This window comes from Neocloeon triangulifer, unplaced genomic scaffold, assembly GCF_031216515.1.
Source record: "Neocloeon triangulifer isolate White Clay Creek 2 clone unplaced genomic scaffold, ASM3121651v1 ptg000001l, whole genome shotgun sequence".
In the NCBI taxonomy this organism is placed as follows: domain Eukaryota; kingdom Metazoa; phylum Arthropoda; class Insecta; order Ephemeroptera; family Baetidae; genus Neocloeon; species Neocloeon triangulifer.
The window spans coordinates 477,567-505,049 of NW_026775544.1; the positions used below are offsets into that span (position 1 = coordinate 477,567).

At 39.7% G+C, this 27,483-nt stretch overlaps 5 protein-coding genes across 8 annotated transcripts; 4 read left to right on the forward strand and 1 right to left on the reverse strand.

Moving 5' to 3' along the window:
• Positions 1-311: 311 nt before the first annotated feature.
• LOC132195296 (elongation of very long chain fatty acids protein AAEL008004-like) lies at positions 312-11,046 on the forward strand. Of its 2 annotated transcripts, none has more exons than XM_059617218.1 (6): positions 312-473; positions 7,159-7,250; positions 8,164-8,354; positions 8,763-9,143; positions 9,407-9,571; positions 10,062-11,046. In XM_059617218.1, exons 2-6 carry the CDS (start codon positions 7,190-7,192, stop codon positions 10,236-10,238), a joined length of 975 nt encoding a protein of 324 aa, XP_059473201.1. In that variant the 5' UTR covers positions 312-473; positions 7,159-7,189; the 3' UTR covers positions 10,239-11,046. The 2 variants fall into 2 exon arrangements, with proteins under 2 accessions (XP_059473201.1, XP_059473192.1); XM_059617209.1 differs by lacking the exon at positions 312-473 and adding an exon at positions 2,413-2,574.
• Positions 11,047-12,156: 1,110 nt separating this feature from the next.
• On the forward strand, positions 12,157-13,818 carry LOC132199837 (mitochondrial fission process protein 1). The gene is made up of 3 exons (XM_059624880.1): positions 12,157-12,422; positions 12,840-12,967; positions 13,197-13,818. Exons 1-3 carry the CDS (start codon positions 12,341-12,343, stop codon positions 13,506-13,508), a joined length of 522 nt encoding a protein of 173 aa, XP_059480863.1. The 5' UTR covers positions 12,157-12,340; the 3' UTR covers positions 13,509-13,818.
• A 132-nt stretch (positions 13,819-13,950) lies between these two features.
• LOC132199830 (acylpyruvase FAHD1, mitochondrial) lies at positions 13,951-15,027 on the forward strand. The gene is made up of 4 exons (XM_059624871.1): positions 13,951-14,144; positions 14,202-14,298; positions 14,357-14,500; positions 14,559-15,027. The coding sequence occupies exons 1-4, from the start codon at positions 14,074-14,076 to the stop codon at positions 14,901-14,903; spliced, it is 657 nt and encodes a 218-aa protein (XP_059480854.1). The 5' UTR covers positions 13,951-14,073; the 3' UTR covers positions 14,904-15,027.
• On the reverse strand, positions 15,018-20,256 carry LOC132199800 (E3 ubiquitin-protein ligase KCMF1-like). Of its 3 annotated transcripts, none has more exons than XM_059624818.1 (7): positions 20,059-20,256; positions 19,527-19,694; positions 18,587-18,843; positions 17,772-17,965; positions 17,604-17,718; positions 17,297-17,511; positions 15,018-16,903 (listed from the first exon to the last, which is right to left on the reverse strand). In XM_059624818.1, the coding sequence occupies exons 1-7, from the start codon at positions 20,072-20,074 to the stop codon at positions 16,336-16,338; spliced, it is 1,533 nt and encodes a 510-aa protein (XP_059480801.1). In that variant the 5' UTR covers positions 20,075-20,256; the 3' UTR covers positions 15,018-16,335. The 3 variants fall into 3 exon arrangements, with proteins under 3 accessions (XP_059480801.1, XP_059480792.1, XP_059480811.1); XM_059624809.1 differs by having other exon boundaries at positions 17,598-17,718; positions 20,059-20,255; XM_059624828.1 differs by lacking the exon at positions 20,059-20,256 and adding an exon at positions 19,793-19,950 and having other exon boundaries at positions 17,598-17,718.
• A 73-nt stretch (positions 20,257-20,329) lies between these two features.
• Positions 20,330-27,481, forward strand: LOC132199794 (uncharacterized). Its single transcript, XM_059624794.1, has 10 exons — positions 20,330-20,520; positions 21,799-21,907; positions 23,580-23,733; positions 24,224-24,593; positions 24,857-25,012; positions 25,068-25,316; positions 25,493-25,654; positions 25,711-25,890; positions 26,039-26,179; positions 26,236-27,481. The coding sequence occupies exons 2-10, from the start codon at positions 21,799-21,801 to the stop codon at positions 26,452-26,454; spliced, it is 1,740 nt and encodes a 579-aa protein (XP_059480777.1). The 5' UTR covers positions 20,330-20,520; the 3' UTR covers positions 26,455-27,481.
• Positions 27,482-27,483: the final 2 nt, after the last annotated feature.

Sequence of the window (27,483 nt, forward strand, 5' to 3'; positions counted from 1 at the left end):
TTTGTGGCCTCGACGCCCTTGACTTTCATTAATTATGCTGTCTCATGTCATTTTTTGATTGCGGGCGGGACTCGGTAGCCACCTTTCAATCAAGATATAATGGAAGATCTGCTTGTCGCATCTTGTATTTCTAAACGAGAGCTTTTTGCACCTGTGATAATGATTCTCTCTTCCATTGAATTTAATTTTTTTCCGCCGAACTCACTCTCTTCCTTGCACGTGACCTGCCCAAAATGCTGCGAATACTTTCCGTCAGGTTCTTGAAATGAGGACATTTCAGAGTAGACCCAGACGCACGCCAGCTCGCCGCAGAACATCTTTGAGGCTCCATTGCTAAAGACCTGCTCGGTGGGTAGTGCGCCTGGCGAACTTTCATCCACAATTTTCGGCTGTACGATCGCCGCTGCTGACCGAGAAGCACACAAGCGGATTTCACAAGTGCGTCCGCACCTCTCTGGGTCTCCGCCGCGCAGGTAAAAGGCTGTATTATTTGCACCGTATGCGTACACCATTTTGAAAAATTAACAAGGTCTTTTGCTTCCACCAGGTTGTACACGCATGTTTCATTTTCTTTTGTCATTTTAATTCCCTCCACTATTTTTTTGGACAAGCGGTGCGGCTGTAATTTTACCTTTTCTTTTGCACTGCAGGTTGTTATATTTTAGTCTCTTGCCATACTTGGCAAGAGCTGGTTGAACGACATTTGGCTTGGCTGTGCCATTGACTTATTTTTTGTTTTAATTCTTTTTTTTTAATTAGGCAGCGAACATAGAAAATAATATGGGCTACGCTAAAACAATTTCAAGGATAGCATAATACGTTGACATTGAGTTTTAGACCAAAGCATTCTCGATATATATTGGTTAGGAAATAGGATAGCGCGTTGAAAACAGGACCGCTCTCTTTTGAGGCAAAGCGCATTAAAAGCAATAAAAGTATGATTTTATGATACAGCACCCGCTGAAAATTTTGGCTCATATATGTGTTAAGTAATTTGAATTAGTTCAGAGCAACAGTTTCTACATCGCCTGTGGACATGTTTCACTTGCGAGTGATTTACTTGAAAATTTCACGTTGGAAAGTATTGATATTGTTGTTTATCTTCAAAAATTAAGTCACGGGGACTAAAATTACTAAATATGTGAAGAGAAGGCAACACTTTCATCTCTGGAAAACTGGTTGCTGAAACGCGCGGGGGCCTCAACAAAGGTCCGTGCCTGATCAGCGCCAAGATGGTCTGCAAGGTTAAATGCCAGTTTTACAAGTTCAAGCAAGATGAGAGGAACACATTAATTCGAATATCATAAAATAAGACACAAAAGAGTTAAAAATTTTGACGGTTAGCAATATTTTTGGAATTTAAAAATATTAGATTCTGGATTTTTTTTAAGTTAATAATATTTTACACCCGTAAAAAGAACATGCAAAGTAATGAAAATAAAAAGACCTGCAGACATTGGAAATCCCCCGATTCGATGGAATGCAGCAGCCGCTGGTGATCTTGCCGTTCTTCGCGCGTCTCTTCCCGAGTCGGGATTATTTTTTAGTATCATTGGCGTCATTAAATTAAATTATTATAAATCATGATCGTTGCAAATGAAGTAATCAACAGTATTTTTGAAAGTTTGGTTATGTAGAATTAAAATGTGTGTCGGATGGAAAAATCATTTAACAGTAAAAATTGTCAAAAGAATGAAGATTGTGGAACAAAACACTCAAAGAAAGATACACAGGAAAATTAGGTAGTGTGTCAAGCCCTATATTTGAATTAACCTGCCAACTTCTGAAATCGAGTGCCGCTACCGCAATGCCATTTTCTTCCCACCTTGAACTCGAACGTACGGCAGAGAGTCACTCTATACTCAAAAAAGTGTCATCTCACCTTTTTCCTCGCGCGTGTCTCAAAAGAAAGCGCTCGCCGCAAGTTTGGAACCTCGGCCGAATATGTGTATATTGTGCGCTGCTCTTGAAATGCACGTCCTGACTGACAAATTAGCACTATAGGAAAAGAAGTACGCAACTGCGATATGTCCATTGACGGAGCGAGTCGACCTCACAGGTTCGCTCACCCTGGCAGGGGATGCGCGCCCAGGATGCGGAACATTTATAATGTATGAACTCGTTTTTGCATCAACGCGAGTGCTAGACCGGTCCGATTTGAGGCTATCAAGTGTGCAGATCGGACTAGCGCGCCGGACAAACAGTATCGCGGAAGATAAATACGGATGGGAAATTACGCAATTAATTCGCAAGTGCGCGAGCGAGATTCTCCAAAGTCATGGCTAGGCTGGAAAATAATAACATGTACGCAAGTGTGTGGAAGCCTGGCCGGCTCTTCCACTTGTACGGCGAGAATAAGCGCCGCCGAGAACCCCCTCCCTGCCAGTCGCACCTAGTATATAATGTGATCCTCATTAGTCCAACATCAGTCGCTGGTCAGGCGGTGAAATAGATAGTTTAGTGGCAGATTTGTAGAGGAGTGATTTTTACACAGAAAATCAGCTTCTACCCCGCACTTCCAATTTTCTATTTTCCTCCCCCAACAAGCTTCCCGCTTTTTTATTACATTTTAAGGTAAGTGATCATTTCCATTAAATCATCATTCATTTTAATTATTTCAAAACTCCTCAATATTCAAAAATTTATTAGATCCTTTTTTTTTATTAATTTTCTATTAAATATTTCAAAAATATTTCAGAATTTTAACTTAAAAATTCTCTTCTCTATTTGTTCTGTTCGGCTGCACACCTTTATTCACACCTTTAGTGACCCTAATATTAGTCAAATGTCAAGTCTGTTGCAACTTTGCGATCAAGCACTTTCTATCTTGTTGGAAACAAAATAACCATAAAATCTCCCTTTGATATTAAAAAAAGGAACAATTTACAGATTTACAAATTTCTGTAGCGCTAATTTGAAAATATTTGCACTTTGAATCGGTTACAGAAAAATTCGCACGCTATTTAGCTTTATTTATCTGGGCATAACTCCAGACTGTCTAGTCAATTTTCTATTTGAGGAAGAACTTATGCGGTAATCGTATTTGCTCAAAATTACAAAGGCAGATTCAATATTGGGCTTTTGTCATGGCCTTAACATTGTTTGTAAATGCAAATTTTGTTTGCGCAGCTCCAGATGAAAAGAGAAACAATGAGTAGTTGAATTTTTCTATTTTCTAATATGTGTGCCGCACATATTACATTCATGAGTAATAATCACACACACGCACGCATTATTTTGTGTCAATATACATATAAAACGCGCTGCTGTCAAAGTTACATTATGCAAATGCGGCTGAGCGAGGAGGCGACCTTTCTAGCGTCGGTTGCGTAATTAAAAGTTCTCCAGCTCTCTCGAGAGCAGCTCCTTATTTAATTGCAACCCTGAGGGTTGAACGCACTTTGAGACCTACACGACGGTCAGCGGCACGAAAAAGTATGCGCTCGTCCACCTTGCCGTTCAATGACGCCTGCTTGCGCTTGACGTTTGATTAATCTCACTTATCAGTTATCAAACAAAACTTTAACTTTGAGTTATTTATAATTTTCCACTCATTTTTTCTCTAATGCTTTTGACCTAAAAAGTCGTTACCTAAGTAGTTGCAAGGTCGGTACACGCGAATGAATTATCTGCAAATATCGAATAATTGCACGCATATTTTAATTACTTTTGAACACTTGTGTCCTTTCGCTTGAATTACGCGAAACCGCAACGCAGATTTCTTCCTTTTTTCGTGCTGCTCCTTATTTTCGCTTTATGTAAACAAGAAACCTGTATAGCTGCCGGCTGGTTTCGATTTTTTCCATTCGCTTTCGACTGCTAGCAGCCTCTGGATTTGGTTGGACCACCTGATTGACAATTGGGCTACTTAGAAAAAATCAGCGCCGCGCGCGGAGTTTCTCTAGATAATATTTTGTGGAGTTTTTAACACGCGAGAGTGTAGAAATAAAGTAAACAACCTTGCAAATAACTGGACCAACTGGATCCCATTAATCAATAATTTCGTTTTGCAGCAATTTTTTTTACTACATCGCGCACCGTTGATCTCGGTATTACCACAATAAAAAAAACGGATTTTTGGTGCAATTTTTTCACAGAAAGAGACAGCAAAATCTGCAGTCATTTAAATGCTCCTATTCTCTTGATAATGTAGATTACTCTCTCGTTACCCAAGTATACAATTCAAAGTGCTTAAAATTCTCGCCTCCAGTGTTTTTAACTTAATTAACGGTTTGCAAATTGGATTAACCAGTTTTTTTTTTTTATTAAAAAATGATGATCTGTTTAATCAACATATAATTTAAAATAATTTTCACTAAATTCTGCTTCCTGTGTTGTTCGAGATTAAAAAATAATGGAGACAAAGAAACAAGCAGGAAGTGATTTTTTTTATTCAAGAGAGCCTTGTAAAGTTTTCACGCCAACGGTCATCTCTCGCAAATTCTCCGACCCGCGACAACCTGTTTTTCGCATTTCGCAGACGCCCTTATGAAAAATACGCTCGCTTTTTTTCACTGGATTCGTATCGTTGCAAAAATCTCCAGGAAATGATGCTCATTTTAAATCACACGCGCGCGCTCTTTATGTGAAAATATAAATAAGGCGAGATCGAGGTGACCGCGCGCGACGGAAGACTCGTTTTAGTGGTGCTCGCCAAGGGCAGCAACACTTGGGCGAAGTCTCGATCAAGAGTCGCGATCACGGCGAAACAATTATCCCCGCTATTATAGTTGCTGAAATTCCGGAAGCACACGAGAGAGAAAGAATGAGATATATTGGATAAACAAACAGGTGTCCTGATTTATAATGGCTTCTTTGAATGCAGACAGGGGCGCGCGCGAAGTGAAAAATTGCCGTCCCTGACGGTCACTCTAATGTGCGTGTGTGCGCGAGTGTGCCAAGACGCTGAGTAATTAAAATTGAATACGAGCTAAATGCGCAATCATCTCTTTCACATGCACTCTATTGAAACGGAAATCGAGCACCAGCGTTTTTTTATTAACTTTTTTCAAACAAGACGAATCCTTAATACAGTAATTATGTTTGTGGTCCCCCATTTTCTTTTATGAGTAGTTTTTCAAATAATTACAATTCAAAGCAGCCAAACGAGTATGGTTTCTTGAGGCCGAAAAAAATTTATGTAATGACGTTTGCGAATTTCCTGCCGCCCTCGGGGCAATACTTTCGGTGAATATACACGCACGCCGGTGTGCCAAATCTCAGCACTTTGATGAGAGCCCGTTGAAAGTCCATTCGTTCTATTTAATGCAGCTCTTTGTTCGCATTTTCGGTGGCCGCCGGGGACAATTGAAAATTATGCAAATTTGTCTGATGAGAACTATCACGACGGAGCAAGAATGATTTGCAATAAATTGGTCGCATAATTTAGTACAAATAAAAAACCCACTGAGAAATTCAAAACCATAACGCTTCCACCGACACTTCAACAGTGCAAAATAAAGCTGACGTTTAAAATTTATTATGCTTATTATGGCACTTCTCCAAACAGCATTGGATCTAGTACGCATTACATGTATTCTTGCTTCCTCGCGGTTTCAATTTTGTGGTTATGCCGCGGAAAATTTCCAAGCTATAGGCACAATTTTTTTTTATAAACGACTCTATTTGCGCGCAATTCATTGTTCATTTTCATACTGTATTTATTACAACGGTAGTAATTTCCTCGCTTCAAACGGGTCTTGCACTTTTCTTGTTCCACATTCTGTGGTTTTTCCGCCAACAGAACAATCTGGAAAAAGACTTGTGCAAAGAACCGGTTGAGACATGGAAAACTCGGATTGTTTCTCGGTGAGCAAAGTAAAATAATCCTCTGCAATTAATTGAGCTTAATGCACGTCAGCAAGAACTTGTTGATCTCCTGGAACAAATGAGGCCGAAGTCACGAGAAATTGTTTTTTTTTCGCGAGATCATAGATAAACTTCACCTGGAGCTCTGATAGATCAAACAATTGGCGGTTTTCGTCAAATAATTCGCTCGCAGTGCGAATTAAAAGATAATTCTCATTTCGGCAGACAAGTACGCTCGTCTTTTTCTCCTACCAATTTTCTTATTTCCTAACTGACTGGCCCTCGCATAAACACACGTTTCTCTTTTCAAAAAATATTGGGAGGTTTCACTTTTCGTGCAAGTGGCACATATGTTGTTTAATACGGGTAGAACGGGCTGGCCGCGTGGCAGATTCTTTAAGTTTTATCAGCGAATGACGATACACACAATTAGTAGGTCACTTTGCTCCAAGTTGAGGATCTTTCAAAAATAAGAAGCGATGGACCACTAGGTCGCTACCGCGCTGGGCTAATAGATAAGTTTCACTTTATAATTTATTTATTCAAGCCTCTCTATACATATGATACGTATGTGTGTAGAGTTGCACCGCGAGTGGCCTGCAGGTGATTTCAGGTAAAAACGCACGGCATCCTCACCTTCGGTCGCGCGGCAGGTCGCCGTTGCTCGCTCGCACTTCATGGCCAGCAACTTCTAAAAATAGTTTTTTACCTAGTCGGTGCGACGAACAATTGTGTTTAATTGTCAAACGTTTCTTTCTCATATATTCACTTAAGGAATGAAACTAATTGTTTGGAACGCGAACAGGCTCACCTTTAGGTTCAATGAATCAGAGAGAAAGACGGAGAGTGAAATTTAGCTTTTAAAAACCTGTTGCGCGCCGAATGGGAGCATGAGAGAACACGTTGTGTTTGCAGCAGTCGCGGCTTTGGATAAGGAAAATGGTGGTTTTTTAATCAAATGTGCGTTGCACAATTGGTGCAGTTCACCTTTAAAAGCAAAATGAGAAGCAGAATCGATTGACAGCTAGAAATCATACAAATTAATTCAATCTCAGCTTTTTGAGCGTCTTAAATGTTTGAAAATTAAGAAATGGGTTTTAATTATAATGTCAGGTTCGTTTTCCAATTTTTATAAGAAGATAAGGAGTAAAAAAAATAATCACAATCATCATTTGCAAAATAAATGCAAAATTTATAATCCTATAAATAATTAAATTACTACAAAATTAAATTGACTTTCAATTCCATATCCAAATTAGCTGGATGGTCCAGTATTCAATAACTTTCGAAATATATCTCTTGGTGAATATATTAAAATTAACAAGGATGTGTCCTTTCTTCATGTTACAGAAACCACAAATTTTGACAGCTCCCAGATAAAATGGCATCAGTCATCGCCTACGTTGTTGACGGCTACCGTGACCTTATGGACAACAAAAGTGGTAAGAAATACTAATCGTAAAAGATCACCGCACGTCTCCTTTTTCGCTCTCTCTGCCTTCATGCCGCACAAAGCAGCCGCGGGTCCGGTTTTCGAATTCGCAGTCAGAAGGAAGAAGCATCAGTAATGAGAACGCATGCACGTACTCGGGCACAAAAAAAATCATAATTATTTTGCTGAGGTCATTCATTCGCTGCGCGGCACCAATATAATTAGTCCTCGTGAAGAGGAATAATCTCCCTCCAATCTCGCGGGCTCATTTTCTTTGCAAAAAAAGCTGCAACTCATTGTGTGACGTCTGGACCGCCGATTCGCGAGATTCAAAGTGTTTTTATCCCATTTTAACAAAATTAAACTCCGAGAAGACACAATGGAAAAGAGTGAAGTCACAGAGGGGTGATTATTAATTTTAGAGGCAGTAATTGAAGAGCCGTGACGTTTGCTTCGACGCGAATGACGCGTGCATTTTTTTGCGTGTGCATGATAAATTAAATAAAAATGAATAGGCAAGGCTCAACCTCAGGCGTCATGGGCTGAAAAACCTGATTTTTTTTATTTGCCTCTTCAAGTGGAAGCAATTACGCAGATTCTCGATTGATTTCATCTCATCTTCCAGTAAAAAAAAAAATAATTCTAGCTCTTTCCTGGATTGAGTAAAAAGTATGTAGCGCCAACCTTGTCAAGGAAAAAGTCAATGCACCTTAGAGCAAAGGTTTATTGTGCACCGCCACTACTACTTTATTTATAGCCGTGTATACTTGTAATGAGATACTATCGTCGGGAATCGCATGTAAAGAAGGTCAGAAAAATCGGTAATTACTGTTGAGCGCGCGGCGATCGCGTAACAGCGACTTGAATGCGAGACGTAATTGTAATAAAGACGCTAATCCAACTTTTCTTTTTGTTTTTTGCAGACCCTCGTGTGAACGATTGGTTCTTGATGAGCGGACCGGCGCCGACGGCGCTTATCTGCCTCACCTACGTGTTCATCGTCAAGTATCTGGGACCGAAATTGATGGAAAACCGCAAACCTTTTGAACTTCGCCAAGTTCTCATTTGGTACAATGCCTTCCAGGTTGCTTTCAGCACATGGCTTTTCTACGAGGTACGCAAATTGCATAATCCAATAACCCACAAGACTATTTGCGGCTTATCGAAAAACTAATTCTCTCACGTCACCGCAATTTTTTATAAAGTGTTATGTTTTGTCTGATTAAACGGACTTTTATAATTCAATATTTGGCCAAAAAGGTTGCGAGCCGAGCGAGTCTTGTTATAAGCGACACTAAAAGTGAAAACAGAGCCGAAAGTGGAATAACGGATTTGAGCGGGCACACGAGAAAATAAACGGCCGCTCACCCAGATTCCTTCCTTTCGTAAAACTGGCCGGTCTATAAAGAAAACCGCACATATACGGCTCTGCCCCTTCGCCGAAACGAACAAGGCCTGCGGCCGCTACTTCATAATTTGTTTTGCTGTTTTCTCTAATCGAAATCATTTATGCATTTTCCAGTGTCTTGTTTCTGGCTGGTGGACCCACTACAGTCTGAGGTGCCAGCCCGTCGATTATTCGAATGACCCTATGGCCCTGAGGATGGCCCGCGGATGCTGGTGGTACTACTTCTCCAAGTTCACGGAGTTCTTCGACACTTTCTTCTTTGTGCTGCGCAAGAAGAACAACCACATTTCCACCCTGCACGTCATCCACCACGGAGTGATGCCCCTGTCCGTCTGGTTCGGCGTCAAGTTTACCCCTGGTGGCCACAGCAGCTTCTTCGGCCTTCTTAACACCTTTGTGCACATCATCATGTACGCCTACTACCTTGTCGCCGCCCTCGGACCCCAGTTCCAGAAGTTCATCTGGTGGAAGAAGTACCTCACTGCCCTCCAGATGGTAAATTTCCAAGTTTCAATTAGTTTAAATTCACTGAGAATAATTTTTTAATATACCATATACATGATTTAATACAATTGGGAATTGGGAAGCAACAAAATATGATTAATATTGAATGGCAATTGCAGCCAATGTGAAAGCTAATCTAATTCAGCGCTAAAAAAAGTTGAGTAATTTAGCTCGAACGCGCGTCAATAACCGAAAGTCGTGATCTGCACAACTTTTCCTTTTTCTCATGGACCTCGCGCGTCATTTTTTCACAGGTCCAGTTCGTCGCTGTGATGGTTCACGCCTTCCAACTGCTGTTCACCGATTGCAACTACCCTCGCGCCTTCGTCTGGTGGATCGGAATGCACGCCGTCATGTTCTACTTCCTGTTCGCCGACTTCTACAAGCAGTCTTACGAGAAGAAGTCCGCCGCCCAGAAGGTGAGAGTGGTCATCCATATATCTGTGGCACAATATTTTGCGTCACTGTATTCCCGCGCGGCAATTAACCTTGGCTGAAAAATATTTGCATTGCTTAGACACGCGAACTGGTTTTGTGAGATTTCCTACACCGTTCAGCGTGCGCGCATCCGTATTGTGTTTTCCCGGAAGAGCAGGAATTGAGTTCAATTCTTCTTACAATACAACTTGTTTTGACACGATCATATCAGAAAAATGTTAATTATTGTAAATTGAACGCGTCATTGAATCGCCCACGGTACTCTCCTATTTAATTAGAGTTGAGCAAAACAAGTTCAAGGGGTTTCCGATATTGACGAGTATGGTAATGTATCAGAAACCGCTTGAATGTTATTCATCGGAAGCAGCAAACGAGAGAAAATAACCACTTCACAAAACAGCCTTCAAAACTCGAATTGATATTAATTATAAAACGTTTTTTAATAACTTTTTATTTTGTCTTGTTCTCTAGGCGGGCCAGAAGTCTTTGTCGCAGAAGATCTCGGAGGGAGTGAACATTTGCCACCCCGGCGCCCTTTACCAGACCCCCGAGGAGAGCGTGAACAAGCAGATCGCCAACGGTTTCACTTCGCCCCACGACTCGACCATGAGAAACAGAGCCTACGTCAAAGGCAGCTCGTTGCAATAAACTTTGCGTCGCGCTCCTGGCGATTCACCTCACGATTTTCTAAGTCTCTCCATCGTAATTTTAATGCACTGCATTTCATTCGTGTTCCTTTTGCACTTGCTAGGTTCTGTTGAACTTTCATAATTTCCACCCTATCCCTTCTTTTTATTACTTTCTCTTTTAAATTTGAATTCTCCCTCTTGGTTAGCCTCTGATTTTTCGTTTCCCCTAAAAGTAACGTAAATATTTACACTACTTCCCTATATCGCGTCTCTCTCGGCTTTTTGTTCTGTCCCTTTTTGCTCTTTTTGTCTTGGGTTGAGGCCGATTTTGAGCAATTACCAAAGCAAAATCGGCCAGCAGCGTTTTAAATGCTCCTCCTATACTGTCCCCTTTGCCCCGGTGTCTCAGCAATGCAATAGTTTACTTGCCTAATTATGTCTGGAGAAACTGAGGTGAAAAAATTCCAACTTCCGGCAAAGTCTCCGTAGCCATACTCGAACTGTGATCGAAACAATTTTAGCTAATTGTGTATTAAGCTGCCTTGTAATTTATTTCAAACGCGGACTGGAAATCGATTTTTTCGGTCCAAATTTTCGGAATCTTTTGTTTTTCGACTCTCGCGTGGCGCACGTGCTTTGCCTTTTGTTTCTCAGCCAGTGTCAAGAGTCAGTGGATGGTCTTTGTTCTTTTTTCCCTTATTCTTCTTGGTCAGCACATTTCAACGTATGATTGTCGACGAATTTCCTATTTTTTACTCATGTGTGAATAAGCATTTTTGTACAAATGAAAACTTGTAATAAAAGCGAAAAATATTATGTACCTAAAATGCGCACTCATTATTTCATATAACCACCTAGGTGTGCCTTTTTTGCAATCGCCAAATTACCCCTGGGTCATATAAATTTTGATTAATTCTTTCGCGTCAAAATTTTTCTTCCCCGCAATCTACTGAGTCATTGAGCTCATCTTATGGTTATGCGCAGTTGCAGGCGCTTTTTGCACAATTGCGGCGACTGCTGCGGTTATAAATTACTTAACTCACGTAGAGAAAATCTGTGCTTTTTTCTTTAAACTATTTTCAAATAAGATAAATTCAACAGCAACATATTTTAAATTTAAATAAATTTAAGTAATATTAAATTAATATAATATTCCATTAATTTATAACACACACACACACAAATAAATTAAACTTTAAATTGATGTGTATCACATTTATAATGAGCGCTCAGGTGTTACATATTGCAGATACACAGCGCAATCTATTCATTTGCAACATGGTTACCAACGGTTACTTACAAATGGGGGAAAGCAAGATAAAATCAATTTAGTACACTTCTCAAAAATAATTCTAATAATAAAATAAATGGGTAGAAATATCGGATTCGGATTTTCATTATCATTTTTAAAAGCAGCGCTGTCTTTTAAAAGCAATCTTGTTAGGCAAATGTTTTGTAAGACCATTATAAACCAGTTTAAAAACGCCTGTTGCGAGATTTCTTTGATTGGTCAATTATTAAAAAAAAGTTAACAGAGAGTTAACAGAAATCCTAACGATGACATTGAGAAGCTTGAAAATTATACTATGTATAAATCAATTCAGAAAAATTATTATCTAGTTTTATTAACTCCCCAAGGCAAAATAGTCAAATTCCTTGAGGTAATAAAATTTCCGTATAAAATTAAAAACTAGATGGCCCCTTGTTCAATTGAATAACATTAATTAGCATTCAGGTTCCAGGGTCCCGCTACTACCCCAATCCCACTGATTCCCAGACCGGCTTGCAAAACGATTTCCAGAGATAGTGCCTTGCCTGCGGGGATCCGAATAGGCACTCCCGCACGACATCGCCGCCAAAAGATATGCCTATGGTACAGGCGCTCTATTGTTCTCTTCCTCCCCCTCGCACGCCGTGTTTATTTTCACACAAGCAGCTGATCGTCTACAGAAGCATGACTGGCTTCACCTCAACCAGGAACAAGAAGAAGAAGAAGTGAAGTGTTAATCTCGGCGATAATCCGAGGCATGTGACGAAAGCCTACGCAAAATTTCGTCACGTATATTCCTATTAAATTCGGCTCTTTGAGATCTGCAAATTTCGCCCCGAGCCATAATCGAAATGGCCCAATTACCTGAGACAAAACAACAGGCTGACGAGAAAGAAATTGACATTTACCGAGACACTCCTGTTCGATTTCTAGGTTGGTATTGTTATAGATCAGAGGTTTTGCCATTCTAAATCCAATAATTTTATATAATTGCATTTTATTTAATTTAAAATTTTCCCCGTACGCAGTTATTGCTCTGGTAATTGCCAGCTATAAAATATTCTGTGAGGTGTGTAAAAAAAAATAGTACATAGCAACGAGGCTGTAACATGTCTACGAGAAAGTGAGGATATAGGTGAACACAAAAAAAAACTGCTTCCATCTAAATTGGCTTTTGGCTAGACTCTAATACTAATATTATGCGTCATGCTCAGTGTTACTTTCTTTTTTGCGTCGATCGTGCAAACTAGTCTGCTGATTTTTATTTTTTTATGAACGACTTAATTTTTCAACATCTTTTCTTGTTAAATCAGTTTATTTATTATCTATTTATATGTGTAATTTCCGTAGGGTATGCAAATGAGGTTGGAGAAGCTTTCCGGACGTTGGTGCACAAAAACGTTGTCCACAGCAGCTATGGCGTGGCCAGCCTCTATGTCCTCGCAGACACAGTGGATAAATCAAAGAAAATGTACAATGTAAGCCCTTCACTTTTTTATCTTAAAATTCAGATACTTTGGCTAAAATTTAAATTAGTAATAAAGCGAATAATTTGTTTTTAATTAACTCAAAAGTCATATTAAAAAAAAAAAAATGCTTCTTCTAGTTTTTTGTCCAGACTCATGTATCTTAAATTACTTTGCGTCTCATTACATAAGTCATTACATTCATTATTATTCTTATTCTAATGAGAAGGACCTTCCTCAGGCTAATCAGGACAACCCTGAGCGCACCAAGAAGGTCATGATCGCCGCTGGAGACACTCTTGTGTGGCAGGCCTTGGCTTCTGTGATCATCCCCGGCTTCACCATCAACAGGGTGTGCGCCGGCTCCTACTTCCTCATGAAGCGCTTCAAGTTGGCGCCCAAGCCGGCCCGCAAGTGGCTGACCACGGCCATCGGACTTGCCTGCATCCCCTTCATCATCCACCCCATCGACAACCTGGTCACTGTCTCCATGGACATGACCATCAGAAAGGTGCTGAGCTCAGACCCCGCAGAGCAGAGCAAGTCTGACTGAAGACTAGGATTCCTTAGAAAATGAGATTTAGAACAAGCCCTTAGAAAAGTTAATTTTGCTCTAGTTAAGCACAAATTTGCCTAAATGCATTTTTTACTGCCTTGCATACATAATTGATTTCATAATGGTATTAATATTACCAGAAGATATTCAAGTTGTTGGAATTTAAATCAAATGAGGAAATTCCAGATTGACTTTCAGGTTGTCTTAAATACTCAGCTTTAAAGCCTAAATACTTAACATATGCAGTTTTGCATAGTGCGTTGTAAATTTTTCATAATTTTCATTAAAAGATGTTAATTGATAAGCAAAATATCTGTTTCATTAAATAGCTTGCATGGAAACTGCTGTTTGGAATAGCTGATAATTTTATTTCCATTACTTTCAACATTTTTGAGACTCCCGCCATGAAGAGTGCGGCGCAGTGCCTGGTGGTGACCTTCAACATCAGAAGTAGCACCAATTGCGAGTGGAGATTCCTTTTTCATTTATTGAGATTTGAACTGGTTCCAAATCAAAATATAGAAAGTATAAAATTAATCAGTGCCCTCAAATTAACAAGGAAATGGACACGACTCAGTTAGCACGATTTATGAACCTGGGGAAAAAAATTGTCGGAGTCGGACTCAACTACAGGTTAAGTGAATCATAATTAAACTCCTGTCCGCAATAATAAATTCTGATGCAAAACAGGGCCCTTTTAATTGAGAGGAATCTGCAGGCGCCACCCAATCCGGTCATATTTCTCAAACCGACCTCTTCCTACATTGCTGAGGGGCAAAGTATAGAGGTTGTCAAATGGATTAAATAAAATTGAATGAAAAAATATATCCTTCTCATATTTATAGATACCTGAGGGATTTGTAGTTAATCAAGAAACAGAGCTTGGAGTTGTTGTGGGAAAAACTTGCAGAAATATCACTGAGGAGGAGGCAAGAAAGTCGATCGGAGGCTATTGTCTTGCACTCGACATGACAGAAGTCAAGCATTTGGTACGTCCTTTTTACTTTTTTGGTCAATAATGATAAATTTTCAAAAAAATTTAATTAGGCTACTTGGAGGCAGCAAGGCATGCCGTGGAGTTTGAGCAAGGGCTTTGACACCTCTTGCCCTGTGAGCCGTTTTGTGTCCTGCTCGGAACTGCCTGATCCAGAGAATGTAAATTTATGGTGCAAGGTCAATGGGAAAATGTGCCAGACGGGAAACACCTCTGACATGCTCTTCTCTGTGGCCACCGTGATGAGCTACGTCAGCAAAATAATGACCCTCGAGCCCGGCGACCTCATTTTGACCGGGTCACCTCCAGGGATGATCGACGTCAAAGCTGGGGACGTTATTGAGGCAGGTCTTGGAGACGTTTTATCAATGAAGTTCCCCATCGTTGATCGGAAATGATCATTATCTTGTTGCCATGGTTTTTTAATGTTGTTGTTGAGAGCTATTTTTATATCAAATGGGTGAATATATAAATATTCTGACTTGCCAATATGGTTCAATAAAATTTTAAAAATTAAATGATTTCCAGGCAGTTTATTTTGCAACTTAAAAACTAACCAATTTATATATAATCCTCAAATAAATATACGTTCCTAATGTACAGCTTTTCAGCAGGACTTCAATCACAATCAAGCTCCCAAATGTAAAACAAGAGCATTTCTTGATTCACCCTGCCGTCAGCAGAGCAGGCGAAAGTTTTACCAGTTGGGATTAAAATAATTGAAATATAGGGTAAAAAGGGTTTCCAGTATTTTGATTAGAAAGATATTTGTATGAGAAAAATTCTTGCTCTCGTGTTACTAACAGTCCCCGCGGTATTTTAATGACAATTTATACAAACACACTTGCACTGAAGTTTTGAAGTTTAATTCGTACAATTGCTCTCATTTGCAACAACTCGCGATCAAACAGTTCAAATCAAGTATCTCAATAGGAACACCAGTGTCTAACAGGTATAATTAGTTTTACAGCAAATGATGACAAAAAGCAAAACACAAAGTAGCTCAAGAAACCTTCAGCAGTCGTCTTAGAGGACGGGAAAGATGGATGAATCTAAGGAGGCATCAAACAATACTCAAAGCGAATCATGTTTTTGTCCCGAGTGTGAAACTCAAAAGTAGACTCTTTCTTTTTGACTCTTTTTTTTAAACATTGAAGCTTATCTCTAGTGTGGCTAAATCAATAATTATAACACTCTCTTTTTGGTTATTAACTGGGGGTACATTTTACCATTATAATAATATCTATTAGTGTGTTGATCATTAAAATTTTTTAAACTTTATGAGAGAGAGAGAGAGAGTTGTTACAAGTTTCTTTCTTTTTCTTGTGTGGGTGTGAATTTTGTTGAATGGCGCTTGTGTTTAATCTGACCATGAAATTTTCGCTGTTCTTGTATTAAAGACACTGGTGATGGAAAATATTATCATGTGTGTATGCAGCCTGCTCATTGATGCCGGACCAAATATGTGTGGACGTCTCGCCTCGAAAGCGTTTGCAACTCGATATGATTGAGCAGAAAAATAAAATGAAATTTCACGATTGAACGCAAACAGTTGAAATCCGCACAAAACAAAAAAAAATTGGCTTCACATCGTGCACCGCCAACGAACCTTGAGACGTCCATGAGTTTTGGTTTGTATTTCAAATGGGAGTGTATTTCTGTTCAAGTCTGATAGCAGCGGTAGTAGTAGCAATGAATTAAGAATAATAATAATAATAATCAACAGATAATCTTTCCTTGCAACAAACTTTGGTTGTTCGTTTGCACCTCTATCAATCATCAATCAATCTACGATCCAGTGTGGGGGTGTGTTTTTCCTTAAAGCTCGTGTTAGCGAGGAGGCGGATCGGTTGGTTGGTTCCGCGGGTCGCTCTGCCGAATGGGTTTCCTGCGGACGCTGCTTGCTTGCGAGCCGAGTCCGGCGCCGCTGCTGGCCGGGTTGCGCGCCGCCGACTGCGGGGGGACTTCTCGAATGGTGCCGGTGCCCGTCACCATCATCACAGGAGGCTGGGTTGGCAATATACACATGGGAGGGGGCGCTTGTTTGGCCGCCGAGCGCACCACTGGCTTTTGCTGCTGCTTCTGCATGTGTTGCTGGTGGTGCGGCTGCGGGCCCCGCGCCGGCTCCAAGCTGCGACTCTTGCTGGCGCTTGGTTGCTGGTGATGGGGTGGCTGCGCGTGCGGGGGCGGCTGGGGGCCGGACGGCCGCGCTTCTTGCTGCTGCTGCTGTTGCTCAAGGTGCGCAAGCAGGGGCAGCGAGGCGGCGCCTGCCGGACAGTCGTGCAGACTCACGTCGGCCAGTGAAGAGAGTAACAGTTCTTGGACAAACAGACTATGTTCAGCGCGGGTTTCCTCCATGGAATGAAGTTCTTCCTCGGATATTTGGCACTCGGACGACCTGCAGTCAAAGATTTAAATAATCAATATTCGAAAAGAAAAAAATTAAGACCTTCTTTATAATTTTTGTCTTAAAAATTTGAGCTAAGTAAGCAATAATTCAACATTTCATAACAATATAACTTTCAACTGTGTCTTTATAAAGGATTGAATATACCTGGAATATACTTTACATGGTAACAATGTAAACCAATAAACAACAATAACAGCTGTTTACAGGACATTTTTCAAGAGGTAAGATTTAATTGTAAAATGGCCGAATACTTTTATACATATTAAGACCTCATAATTTTTGATGCGAATTAAAATTAGCTAAATTGAAAATTTCCTTTCTTTATTATGACTTTGAACCTTCCTCATATAATTTTTTAAAAAATAAAGAGTTGATACTGACCTGCCAAGTATATATTGTGAATTGCTTTGCGATGTCGACGTCTGACTAGCCACGCAAGTTTGATCCCCTCCCGAAGTGGCAGCTTGATTGGTAGCAGTCAACCCGGCCATCGAGCCCCCCAGGACTGTGAGTGGATTCACAGCCAAGCCTACTGTAGCACCATTTGAGGCAGCTTGGGACCGCCTGGGCAGTCGTTCCAACTGCTGCCGGGCAGCCTGCAAAGTCAAACATAAATAAGTCGTTTGGAGACAAACGTTGAAAATCTGAGTAGTTGTGAAAAGAAAAGTGAAACATTGCATACCCTCACCTGCTGCCGCTCGAGCTGTAACTGCATCTGGAGCTGCTGCAGCTGCGAGGGAGTCGAACCGACTGAGCTGGAAGAGCCATTTGCATTTGCCATTGACGAGGCAGCGGCGGCAGACCTGCGGATGATTCAGTTTTAACAATATTACCAGCAGGTTTAAAACAAATGTACCTTCTAACTCCTGACAACTGGGACAATAATTCTGCGATGGGGTCTACGTCCCTGCTGGAGGGAGATAAAGCTGATAGTCCTCCTGATGAGCTAAAGTGCATATTAGACCGCCTTGCTCGAGGAACTCCTGAGCCGCCTCGGGATGAGTGAGGGATTCTCCTGACTCCGCCATGACGTGACACTGAGGGCTCATCGTGAACTAGCAGTCAAGGAAAAATGTGGAGATGTTTGATCAAAAATTAAGTCAATATAAATATTTTTTTGATGATTTCTATGAAATTCTGATATTCCTCACTGAAATTAAATGATGTGAAATTAATTTGCACCAAAAACAAACAAAATAAGTAATTAGGAGTTGCCTTCAGCACCACAAATAAAGGGGACATTTAGGCTGACAAGACTTTGTCTTATCCTCTTCAAAAAAAGTTAATAATCCTGCAGCACATTTTATCTAGGACCACCATGTTTATAAATTAGCATTTAATCTATTATAGTATAAACATTTCCAACAAGTTAATACTTAGGTATTTTCACACATTGCTACCCACTCAATTGCAAATGTTTGGTAAAAAAATTGTAATATTTCATTAAAAAATATATATATTTATGAATTTTTATCCCACCATTTGTGAACTAATTTTGAAATTTATAATATTTACTTCAGAAAATTGCGTTCCTCTATTCAAATTAAAAAATTACGCTTCTTAATTTAAATAAGAATAACCAATTCTTAGGGATGAAAAAATTATCAGACTATGTAATTTGAATACTAGTCCCAAGGATTAACCAAATTGATTAGAGTATGAAAAGGATATGAGGAAAGAAATGAGATCTCGAGGCCCACTTCGATGCTCCAAGGTCAGGTGAGCAGCAAAATCGTCAGTTACGTGGTTGGGGTCGCCACCTGGCAGGGACGCACAAACAGGACACACAACCTCAAAGGTGATGTCCGCGTGCTCAGCAGCAACATGCTCCTGAAGGGTGGCTTCAGTGAGGCCCTGCTTTCCACAGAAAGGACAGGTAAATGCCTGAGGTTGCTCTACAGTCAGACCTTCTCCTCCATAATACAGTTCTGAAAGCATAATTGGCAAATATGAGGACAACTCAAGCGATTAATTATTATAAAAAATTATTTTCATAATTTAACATTGGTAAACCATAACATTTTGTTTTTAAATATCCAGAACTTTTAATTTGAAAAAAGGATAAAAAATAATAATTAAAAATAAAGGGAAAAAAATTACAATTCCTAAGATTACTTTTTAAAATTTAAATTTCCAAAATACGCGGCAAAGGGAGAATGGTATGAAATTCTAAGCATAAGTTAAAATTTGATTTCTTATTATGTGATTCACCATGTTTCACATACATTTTTAATATTTTGCATAATATTCAATGCATGCAAATATTTTTGTCTACAATTTTTGTCTTTCTTATTATTATTATTATTTATTCTTCTCGGTCAATACAAAAATTTTAAATTGGAAAAGAGCAGAAAGGGTTTACAACTAGCAGAATTTCTAAAATTATTTTTTTAAGTTTGATTAAAAAATTATCACAAGCTGTTAAGAATTTTAATACAAAATTTATACAGAATATTATTCTTAAAATGTTCTTTAAACGAATTCAATTTTAAATTTAATTACCATAAAACCATTGCTCCTTAAGTAACAATATTGCATAATAAATTTCTTTATAATTATCTATTCCGTGGTACAGTTTGGCCAGCATTGGTTCAACGGACAACACTCTCACCATAATCAGAACGTGTGAGGATGCACTGCATAGGGTGGTCTGTTGTGTGCCTGGTGGTGGTTGCCCCTGACTCGTAGCAAGTGGCACACAGGTCGTAGTCGTAGCAGATGAGGCATTTGTAACGCCTTCCCCGGAAATTTCCTTTAAGGCAAGAATCACAGCTTACACCTGAAAACAGTAAAATTCGTCAGAACCACTTGGAATAAAAATAATACTTGGAGGATAAAAAAAAATTGGTGGAAAAAAAAGAATTGCGCGCGGATGACCCTGGGAGATGCCCTCCTTAAATTAGCCCCCGATGGACAAGTAGGAAGGGAAGTGCGTCGTCGAGTGGGCTTCCCGCTGGCGTTCGTTCGATGACCGCGCTTCGAAGGGCACACGGATCGGTGCCAAACCGGGGGCGGTTGCTAAATAGTGGCAAGTGTCGGGTGCAGCAGGAAGAAAGAAAGAACGAACGAACGGAGAGTTGGGAAACAGTTCGGGTGGCTGGCGGCGCGACCGCCCCCGGCCATCCTGTCCGAGTCGCACTCACCTTCATGGCGAGACATAGTTAATCCAGTGGTTAGTGGTAAATTTTTAAGTCTATCGGGGCGAAGAAGAGAACGACCGTTGTCTAAGTAATCACGACATTAAGAGTGCGATGTGCATTCACAGATGACATAGACCTCCATTTCGCAATTGAGCTGCGAGTGAATTCTTCCTCCAGCGCCCGATTGGTGGGGCACCGCTCGCCAAGGAGCTCCCGAACCTCCTTGGCCGAACGGGGGTTTGCCACGGGAGGGGCGGCCACGGGTGGGTGGAGTCGCCTCTCCTCCGCAGGGCAGTCAGCAACCAGCAACTCGGCCCGTCAGCAGTACGAATTTGTTCTCGAGTGTTATTATTATTTATTTTGTCGTGGTACGAACGGAGCAGTCGAGATGAACCGTGAATCTGCCACGATTTGTCACCTAAGCTGATCTGCACCGACCCTGAGCAGGGCACTTCCGGAGCAAAGGTACCGAATCCGGTCGAGATGTTGTGGTTAGCCAGACCGTGACATTTTACACCCAAGGGGACTTTTTATATCATTTTGTCATTGGAGCAGCAGCCGCGGCGCCCACACGCACGCTCTCGCATATAATTTTGTTTTTTATTTGCAACTCGCTCTGTTTTTACCAATTAATCTGTTTTTCTGTTCCACTTATATTTGATTTCCAGCTTTTCGCTGCGAGGATTTTGTATGTAGCTGTTAATGCATTCCGACGTCATCACCTGCTGCTGGATTTTGACACTAGCGGTCTATGACCATATCGGAGGCACCTTCACGAATTTGGTAGACTCGGTCGGATCTCCCAAGGCTGTGAAAAAAAGAAACCGGAGCACACACCGCGCCCAATTAAACTTCGTTTCTCGACGCATCACTGCGAATCGCTCGAATTTCACGCGTATTTTCGCCAAATCCTCGGCAGGGTGCCTCCGATTCTTCGCATTAATTTGCTTAATTGCTTCAGCTAATCTCGAGCTTGCAAAATTTTGATTCGCGCTCAAGGTTCCTACTTCCCCGAGTTGACGCAGCCAAAGTGGAATAGATCCAATTTTTATTTATTATTTTATTAATCGTCTCGTTGGATGAATGAAGCGTCTCAATCGAGAGAAAGGCCTGTTTGTGCAATTGCTGCCGATAATTGCTATTCATGAACTCCCACTGAAATTGGCGCATGAGAATAATTCCCATTTTAATCATTTGTTATTTTCCTCCGTGGGCTGCAGACAAACGATTCACGCGCTGTGGAAAGTCGATGCAGATACGCAGACGATGATTTTCAATTATTTTGCTTCACTGATTTTTATATACATTCAGAAGAGGATAATAAAAGTCGTTGCAAATGCTTGACTGAATCGATTTACCTGTGAGGTTTGAATTTTCAATAACAATTTCATTACAAAATTGATTTAATGATCAGAGGAAAAATTTAATCGGACGATACTGCAGTGTTTGTATAATTTACTAAAAAATACCTTCATCAATGAAAATTTCTTAAAATGATCAAAAGTTTTTTCCTAGAATTGTAAAATCAAGGAATTTAAGCTTTTCTGAATTTTGTAAAAAAAAAAAAAATTAAAATAAAATGTTCACTTTTTATAGTTTTTAGTTTAATCACAGCGCCAGGTGGATCTGTGCTATCTGCATCCTCCCTTGTTTGCATTCCCTCTTGTAAATTGACCGCTGATTGTTCCCGAAAGATTTATATACTTTTTTTTAATTTTTCTAACAACATGTTCTTTTTGGAAGATGAGTAAAGATGTAAGAAACGAGGGCTTCCTGAAAATGGCAGCGTCCGCAGAATCGATAGGCAGCTGCTCGCTAGACGTAGATTACACGACAAGTGAATCTAACGCAGGTAAAGAAAGAAAGATAGAAAGAAAGGGCCCACGCGGTCGCTCGCGCGGCCCAATTGATTTGCATATATAGAATTAATTATGTACGTGTGTAGCGCATGCTGCCTCTCTCATCCAAGTGTACAGAATGCAAATCAGTGTCCATCCTGTCTGGTCGGTTGGTGAATGAATGCAGACCTCCTTAACATTTAAATGTTTTTGACCCATTTTTTTTTTTCATTCCGCTTCCTGTATATTTAATTGTTGTAGTAGTTGGCGACACAGCTTTTGCGCTTGCATTGTCTGTATTCAAATTTTCGTTGTCCGTGATGCACTCTGTTGAATTTGCAATTAATTTCTTTCTTTTTTGTTGCGCACAAACGATTTTTACTTCTTTTTTTTCCGTTTCCAGGGTTCAAATTGCAAAACTTTCTATGGCCCAAAATTGATTTTCAAGTAATTTGTAAGTTTCAATACCCCTATCGTTGTTTTTTCATCCAACCAGGAACTCAAAATCAACGCTTGACTCAATTTTCATTTATGCAAACTTCATCAATTCTGGTGAATTGGAGGAAGTCAAAGAAATTTGAGTGGCAAAAATAATATTTATAAATTTTTACGAGCCTCCTCCGCACAAATGGTGCTTCCATTTTTATGTTGCCAATAAAGCGTGTGGTCGGATCGCGCTTCTGGAAAGTATCGTTCCAGGTCAAACTATTTGACTGAGAGCAATAAATTTATTTTTCGCTAACCCAAATCCGACTCCATGCGAATTTCACGCTGCTAAATTTATATCATGAGCTGTATTTTTAATGGGGCATTCTACTTTTTGAAATTTATTTCTTGAAAATCTGCATCAGAAATTTCTCTTGTAATTTACAATCACTTCCTGCAAGATGGAATGTTATAAAAAATTTACTGAAACAGGATTTAAAATATAAAAATAAATAAATTTAAATATGTAAAAATTTGAGGATAATAAAAAAAAATCTGCCTAATTTTGAAATAATGTAAATAATTTATCTGCAGTTCTTGTCAGAAACTTAGCTAGTTCAATTAAAGACAAGTTTCGCAAAATCAGAATTACAACATGTGATTCTGATCAATCTTTGAGAAACAAATGAGACGTAAATACTTGAGCTACAATTAATTACCTTCCCCAGTTTGCTATATTATTAAATTAATTTTTTTTTTTAAATCCCGATTTCTTTCTAAATTTTTTAAAAACAATACAAGCAACATAAAGTTATTAAATTTAAGGTTGTCTAATTAATTTTTAACCATCATTTTCCTTATTTTTCCATTTTAGGTCCTAAAATTGAAAGGATATAGAACTATATTTTTGGCCTGTCAATTAATTTAAAAATTTTGCATCATTTTGACCTTATTTCGCTAATTTCCATAAACTCATTTTTATTTCAGGCGCACCTTTTTGTTTTTCACTCTCATATATGTTAAATATATAAGCAATTTTTCTGCACAGTGTTTTGTGGTGTCACTCATTTGCCTAAATCAATCAAGAGTCCGCATCACGCATTCAGAACGGAGAAAAGGCGAGATTAGCGCAATTAGTCGCGCGCAATGCAAGCTTTGTGCCATTTTTGCGCCGGCTCTCTCTTTTCTCGCGTGTGCCGTTGATGTCGGACGCGAACGGAATGTTGTGTCGATTTTTAACACTTTGGGTGTGATTGACAGCTCTGTTGACATCGCGGCTCGGGTTCAAGCCGTCGCCGTCGCAGCGGACCCTGCACAGCTTCGATTCGCAGCGACTCTTGGCGCAGAGTTCCGAGGAAATCTCCACGGCCTCTGCCTCTGAACGCAGACAGGCCGCCAAACTCGCAAACGCCAGGTCAGTCAAGTCATCTATCGATCCGCGGAACCCAGCTCGCAAGTTCCCAACCCTGCACGTGAGGGAATTAGTAATTTTGGTCCTTGTGCGTTTCGAGGGCGCATATCAATTTGGTTGTGATCTTGAAAATTAACATAAATTGTTTCATACAAAAATTGGAATATTTTCTGTATTTATTTTGTTCATTAATTTCTTTATTGTTTTTATTTAATTGAAAATGAATTTATGCATGAAAGTAAATCATTTATTAATTATGACATTTTAATTAAAACAGAAAAAAACAATTTTATTTATTGTAAGAACTTGTGAATTCTTGGAATGCAAAAGCACAGAATGTGTTCTTATAAATTCAGAAACTCTTAAGACCGCAAGTGCCTCAAATTCCCAAGTAACCATTCACATTTTTGCCAAGCCAACGGCAACATTGATTATCCGTCTTCTGACATTGGAAAGAACGACTCGGCCTAATAAAAATTCTCTTTCGTTCCAGGGACATCTACAAGAGCGAGGACTCGATTCTGGGCGTCCGGCAGCCGCGCAGACCTTCGTACGTCAACATCTCGTGCTCGGTGAGCGGCTACACGCCTGCCATCAACTACCACTGCCTCAAGTTCGGCCTCAGCAGTCTGCAGAGTCTGAGCACGCCGCCCCTTGTGTTGACCAAACGGAAGCCGCACTCGTTCACCGGGATGATGAACGGCAACCACAGCAAGACCGACTTTGTCGACTGCTCCTCGGGCAGCTTCTTCGCCCGACAATCACCCGACTCGTTTTGCTCGCAGTTCGCCAAGAGCAGCAACTTGTTCACCAACAACAACAACCGCATGTCCAGCGTCGAGTCGACCGCGGTTTACACCTCGGTGAGTTTCACTTTTAGTTTTTTATATATTTGAACCTGCAACTTTGTAAAACTATTATTACTTTTTTTTAAATTTATTCCTTTCTTTTATTAAAATGAAACTGAAATCTACATAAAAAAAACTTATTGGAAATTATATTGAATATTTAACAGACAAATTTTAAAATATCAACAGAGCTCATTTTCACTATTGATAAGATCTTGCGATAAGAAAATTTTCTCTTTGTCCTGTTATTTAACACTTTTTTGTTATCTCAATTGTAGTCCCAAAGGTCGGAGAACACCAACGGCGCCACGAACGGCACCGAATCCAACACTGAAAAGTCGTTCATCCAGGAGAGGGTGGAGCGGCTGTACGGTAGAGGTGCCTTCGCGCCTTCCTTTTTCAAGCAAAAAAGTACCTCGCCGAGAAGCAGCCTCGTAAGGAAAATCAACCGGCGTGAAGCATGTTTCTTTTAATTGTCATTTTCCTCAGTCACCCGGCCAGGAGAACAAAACAAATCCAGAAAAGACTGCAAACTCTTCTCCCACTAAAATCCCAGAGCTGCCTGTGCTGAAATTGCTGAGGCCCGAGTTTCGTGAGCAGCTCGTCATCAACTCTGCGCACTCCACCCCGTGGTGGAGGCAACAGCTGCGTAGCACCGCGCCCAAACCGGCCTCGTACAATGGACAAGAGAGAATCATTCCTATCACCCTAGAGGCAGACATCATTACCAAGCCTAAAGTAATTTTTTTCTATTAAAATACAAGTCATGCAATTAATAAATAAAAAATTAATGGATTTAGAAATGACATTGTGGTATTTTTTAATTTGCATTAACTTTTAACATTTTTTTTATTTTGCTTTTTTTAACGAAATTAAATTTTAATAAACAACACATATTTCAATTCACATTTTAGATTGGCGCCAACGAAGTTAAAGACATGGTCTGTGATGTTGCCACTCAGGCGCAAGAAGTACCACAAGACATGCAGCCAGCAGCTGTTGACGTAATCCCCATAACTTCGGCGGTCGCCCCGAGCCACACCAACAAGGACAAAGACGCTCATTACTACCTGCAGGTATTTCCATTTGCGATGATTAATGACACGCCGCGTCACAAGTCGTTTCATTGCAGCTGCACTCGGCCGAGTCGCAGAGATTGCTCAAGTTGGCTGACGAGTACGAGGTGGATTTGGAGAACAATTCTGACCTAAGTGAAGACCTCATGGGAAAGTTGAGGGCCGCTACTGGCCAGGCTAGACTACTTGTTCGACAGAAATTAAAGCAGTTTGAAGGACTTTGCCACAGAAATCTTGTAAGTCCTAGCTGGTTGATTTTATTCCGATTTTTTTTTTAAAGAGTCTTGTTAGTCTGTGCCTTTTTTGGAGGCACAATCTTATTTTTTTTCTACCTGATGGATTAAATTAAGCATAATTTATTTATTGCATTGTTTTTGTCTTCAGGATTCTAACAGTGATGAACCTTTTCCTACAACTTGCGAAGATATTGCTGGTTTTTGGGACATGGTATACTTGCAAGTGGAACATGTGGACAGTCTGTTTGATGAATTGGCCAATCTAAAGAAAAAAGGATGGCCTGCTGAGGTAAAATATTATTTTGTTCATGTCGAGCTAGGTTAATTTTTTGATAAATTTTTCAGACTACCCCAAAAAAAGTTGCAACCCCAAAACAAGCAAAGCCAGGAGTGAAAGGCAAAAGTGCTCAAGTCAGTTCAAAGCCGCTTTCTGAGAAGGCGCAAGAAGCGGCTCGCATTCGTGACGAGCAGCGCAAGAAAATTTTGGAAGAGAGGAGGCGTCAAGCCAAACTTCAAAAGAAGCCTGACGACAGTATTGAGATTTTTGCTCCCACTGCTGAATAACTGCAGACAATTGACCTGATATTTGACATTCTCTTATTGCATTTCAACCAACAACTACTGAACTACTATAATTACTCAATGTCAGTAATTTGACCAGCTTCTAACACAGAAAGTCTTGAAGCATAAAAAAAAACTACTCACTAGCATGCCCAGCGCCTTAGCGCTTTGGATTAAGAACAAAAGCTGCTTATATTTAAAAAAGATAATTTGTTTTTATAATGTTAATAACTCAATATTTAATGAAAAAGAAAATGCCTTGTTGCACTTTGGTCTTGCCACCATTTTTAATCGCAGACTGATTTAAATTATTGTGGTGTTGATTGTCAATTCTGAGACCAGAAATGGCACGGATAATTGTGATCATGTGTGAAATGAGGCGAAATTGACCAGGGGAAATTACATTTCAATGTTGAAGAGAGGAATATTTTTATGATTGGGGAATTGGCGAGAAAGACGTGTGCTTTGTCGGCATTGCAAAATTGTAGCCAAAGAAATTTTTGTTTGAATGAGCATTGCACAGAAGACATTAACAAACTTCTTGACGCTTTAACTATAATTGAGGAAAGATGATATTTTTTTAATGTATAATAATTTTGCATGTTGAAGGAGTTTTCTTGCTGCTTTCTTTCCTGTCTCTTAGATTTCTCCTTGCCTACAAGTTTCATCAATAATTAATTTATAAAACTTTTAGATGGAGTCATAAAATTCTACTAACATTTAGGCAGCCAAATAGTCACAATGTACTTGCAATAATAAGCTCGGATTTGTTTCTGATTATTTGATTGTGATCAAAATAATTTTCGAGCACGTGAATTTAAAATTGGCTTTCTAAAGTAGTATTAATCTTATTTATTATTTGGATATCAATGGATTTATCATGTATTTATTGCTAATCTGATTAAGAAATTAAATATTTATTGAACTACGAAAAACTATGACTGGCTCACAAAAATTTCACAGATATGATTTTATAAAATAATGGATTTTGAGGAATAAATTTAAGATAATTTGTATGATGAATGTGTTATT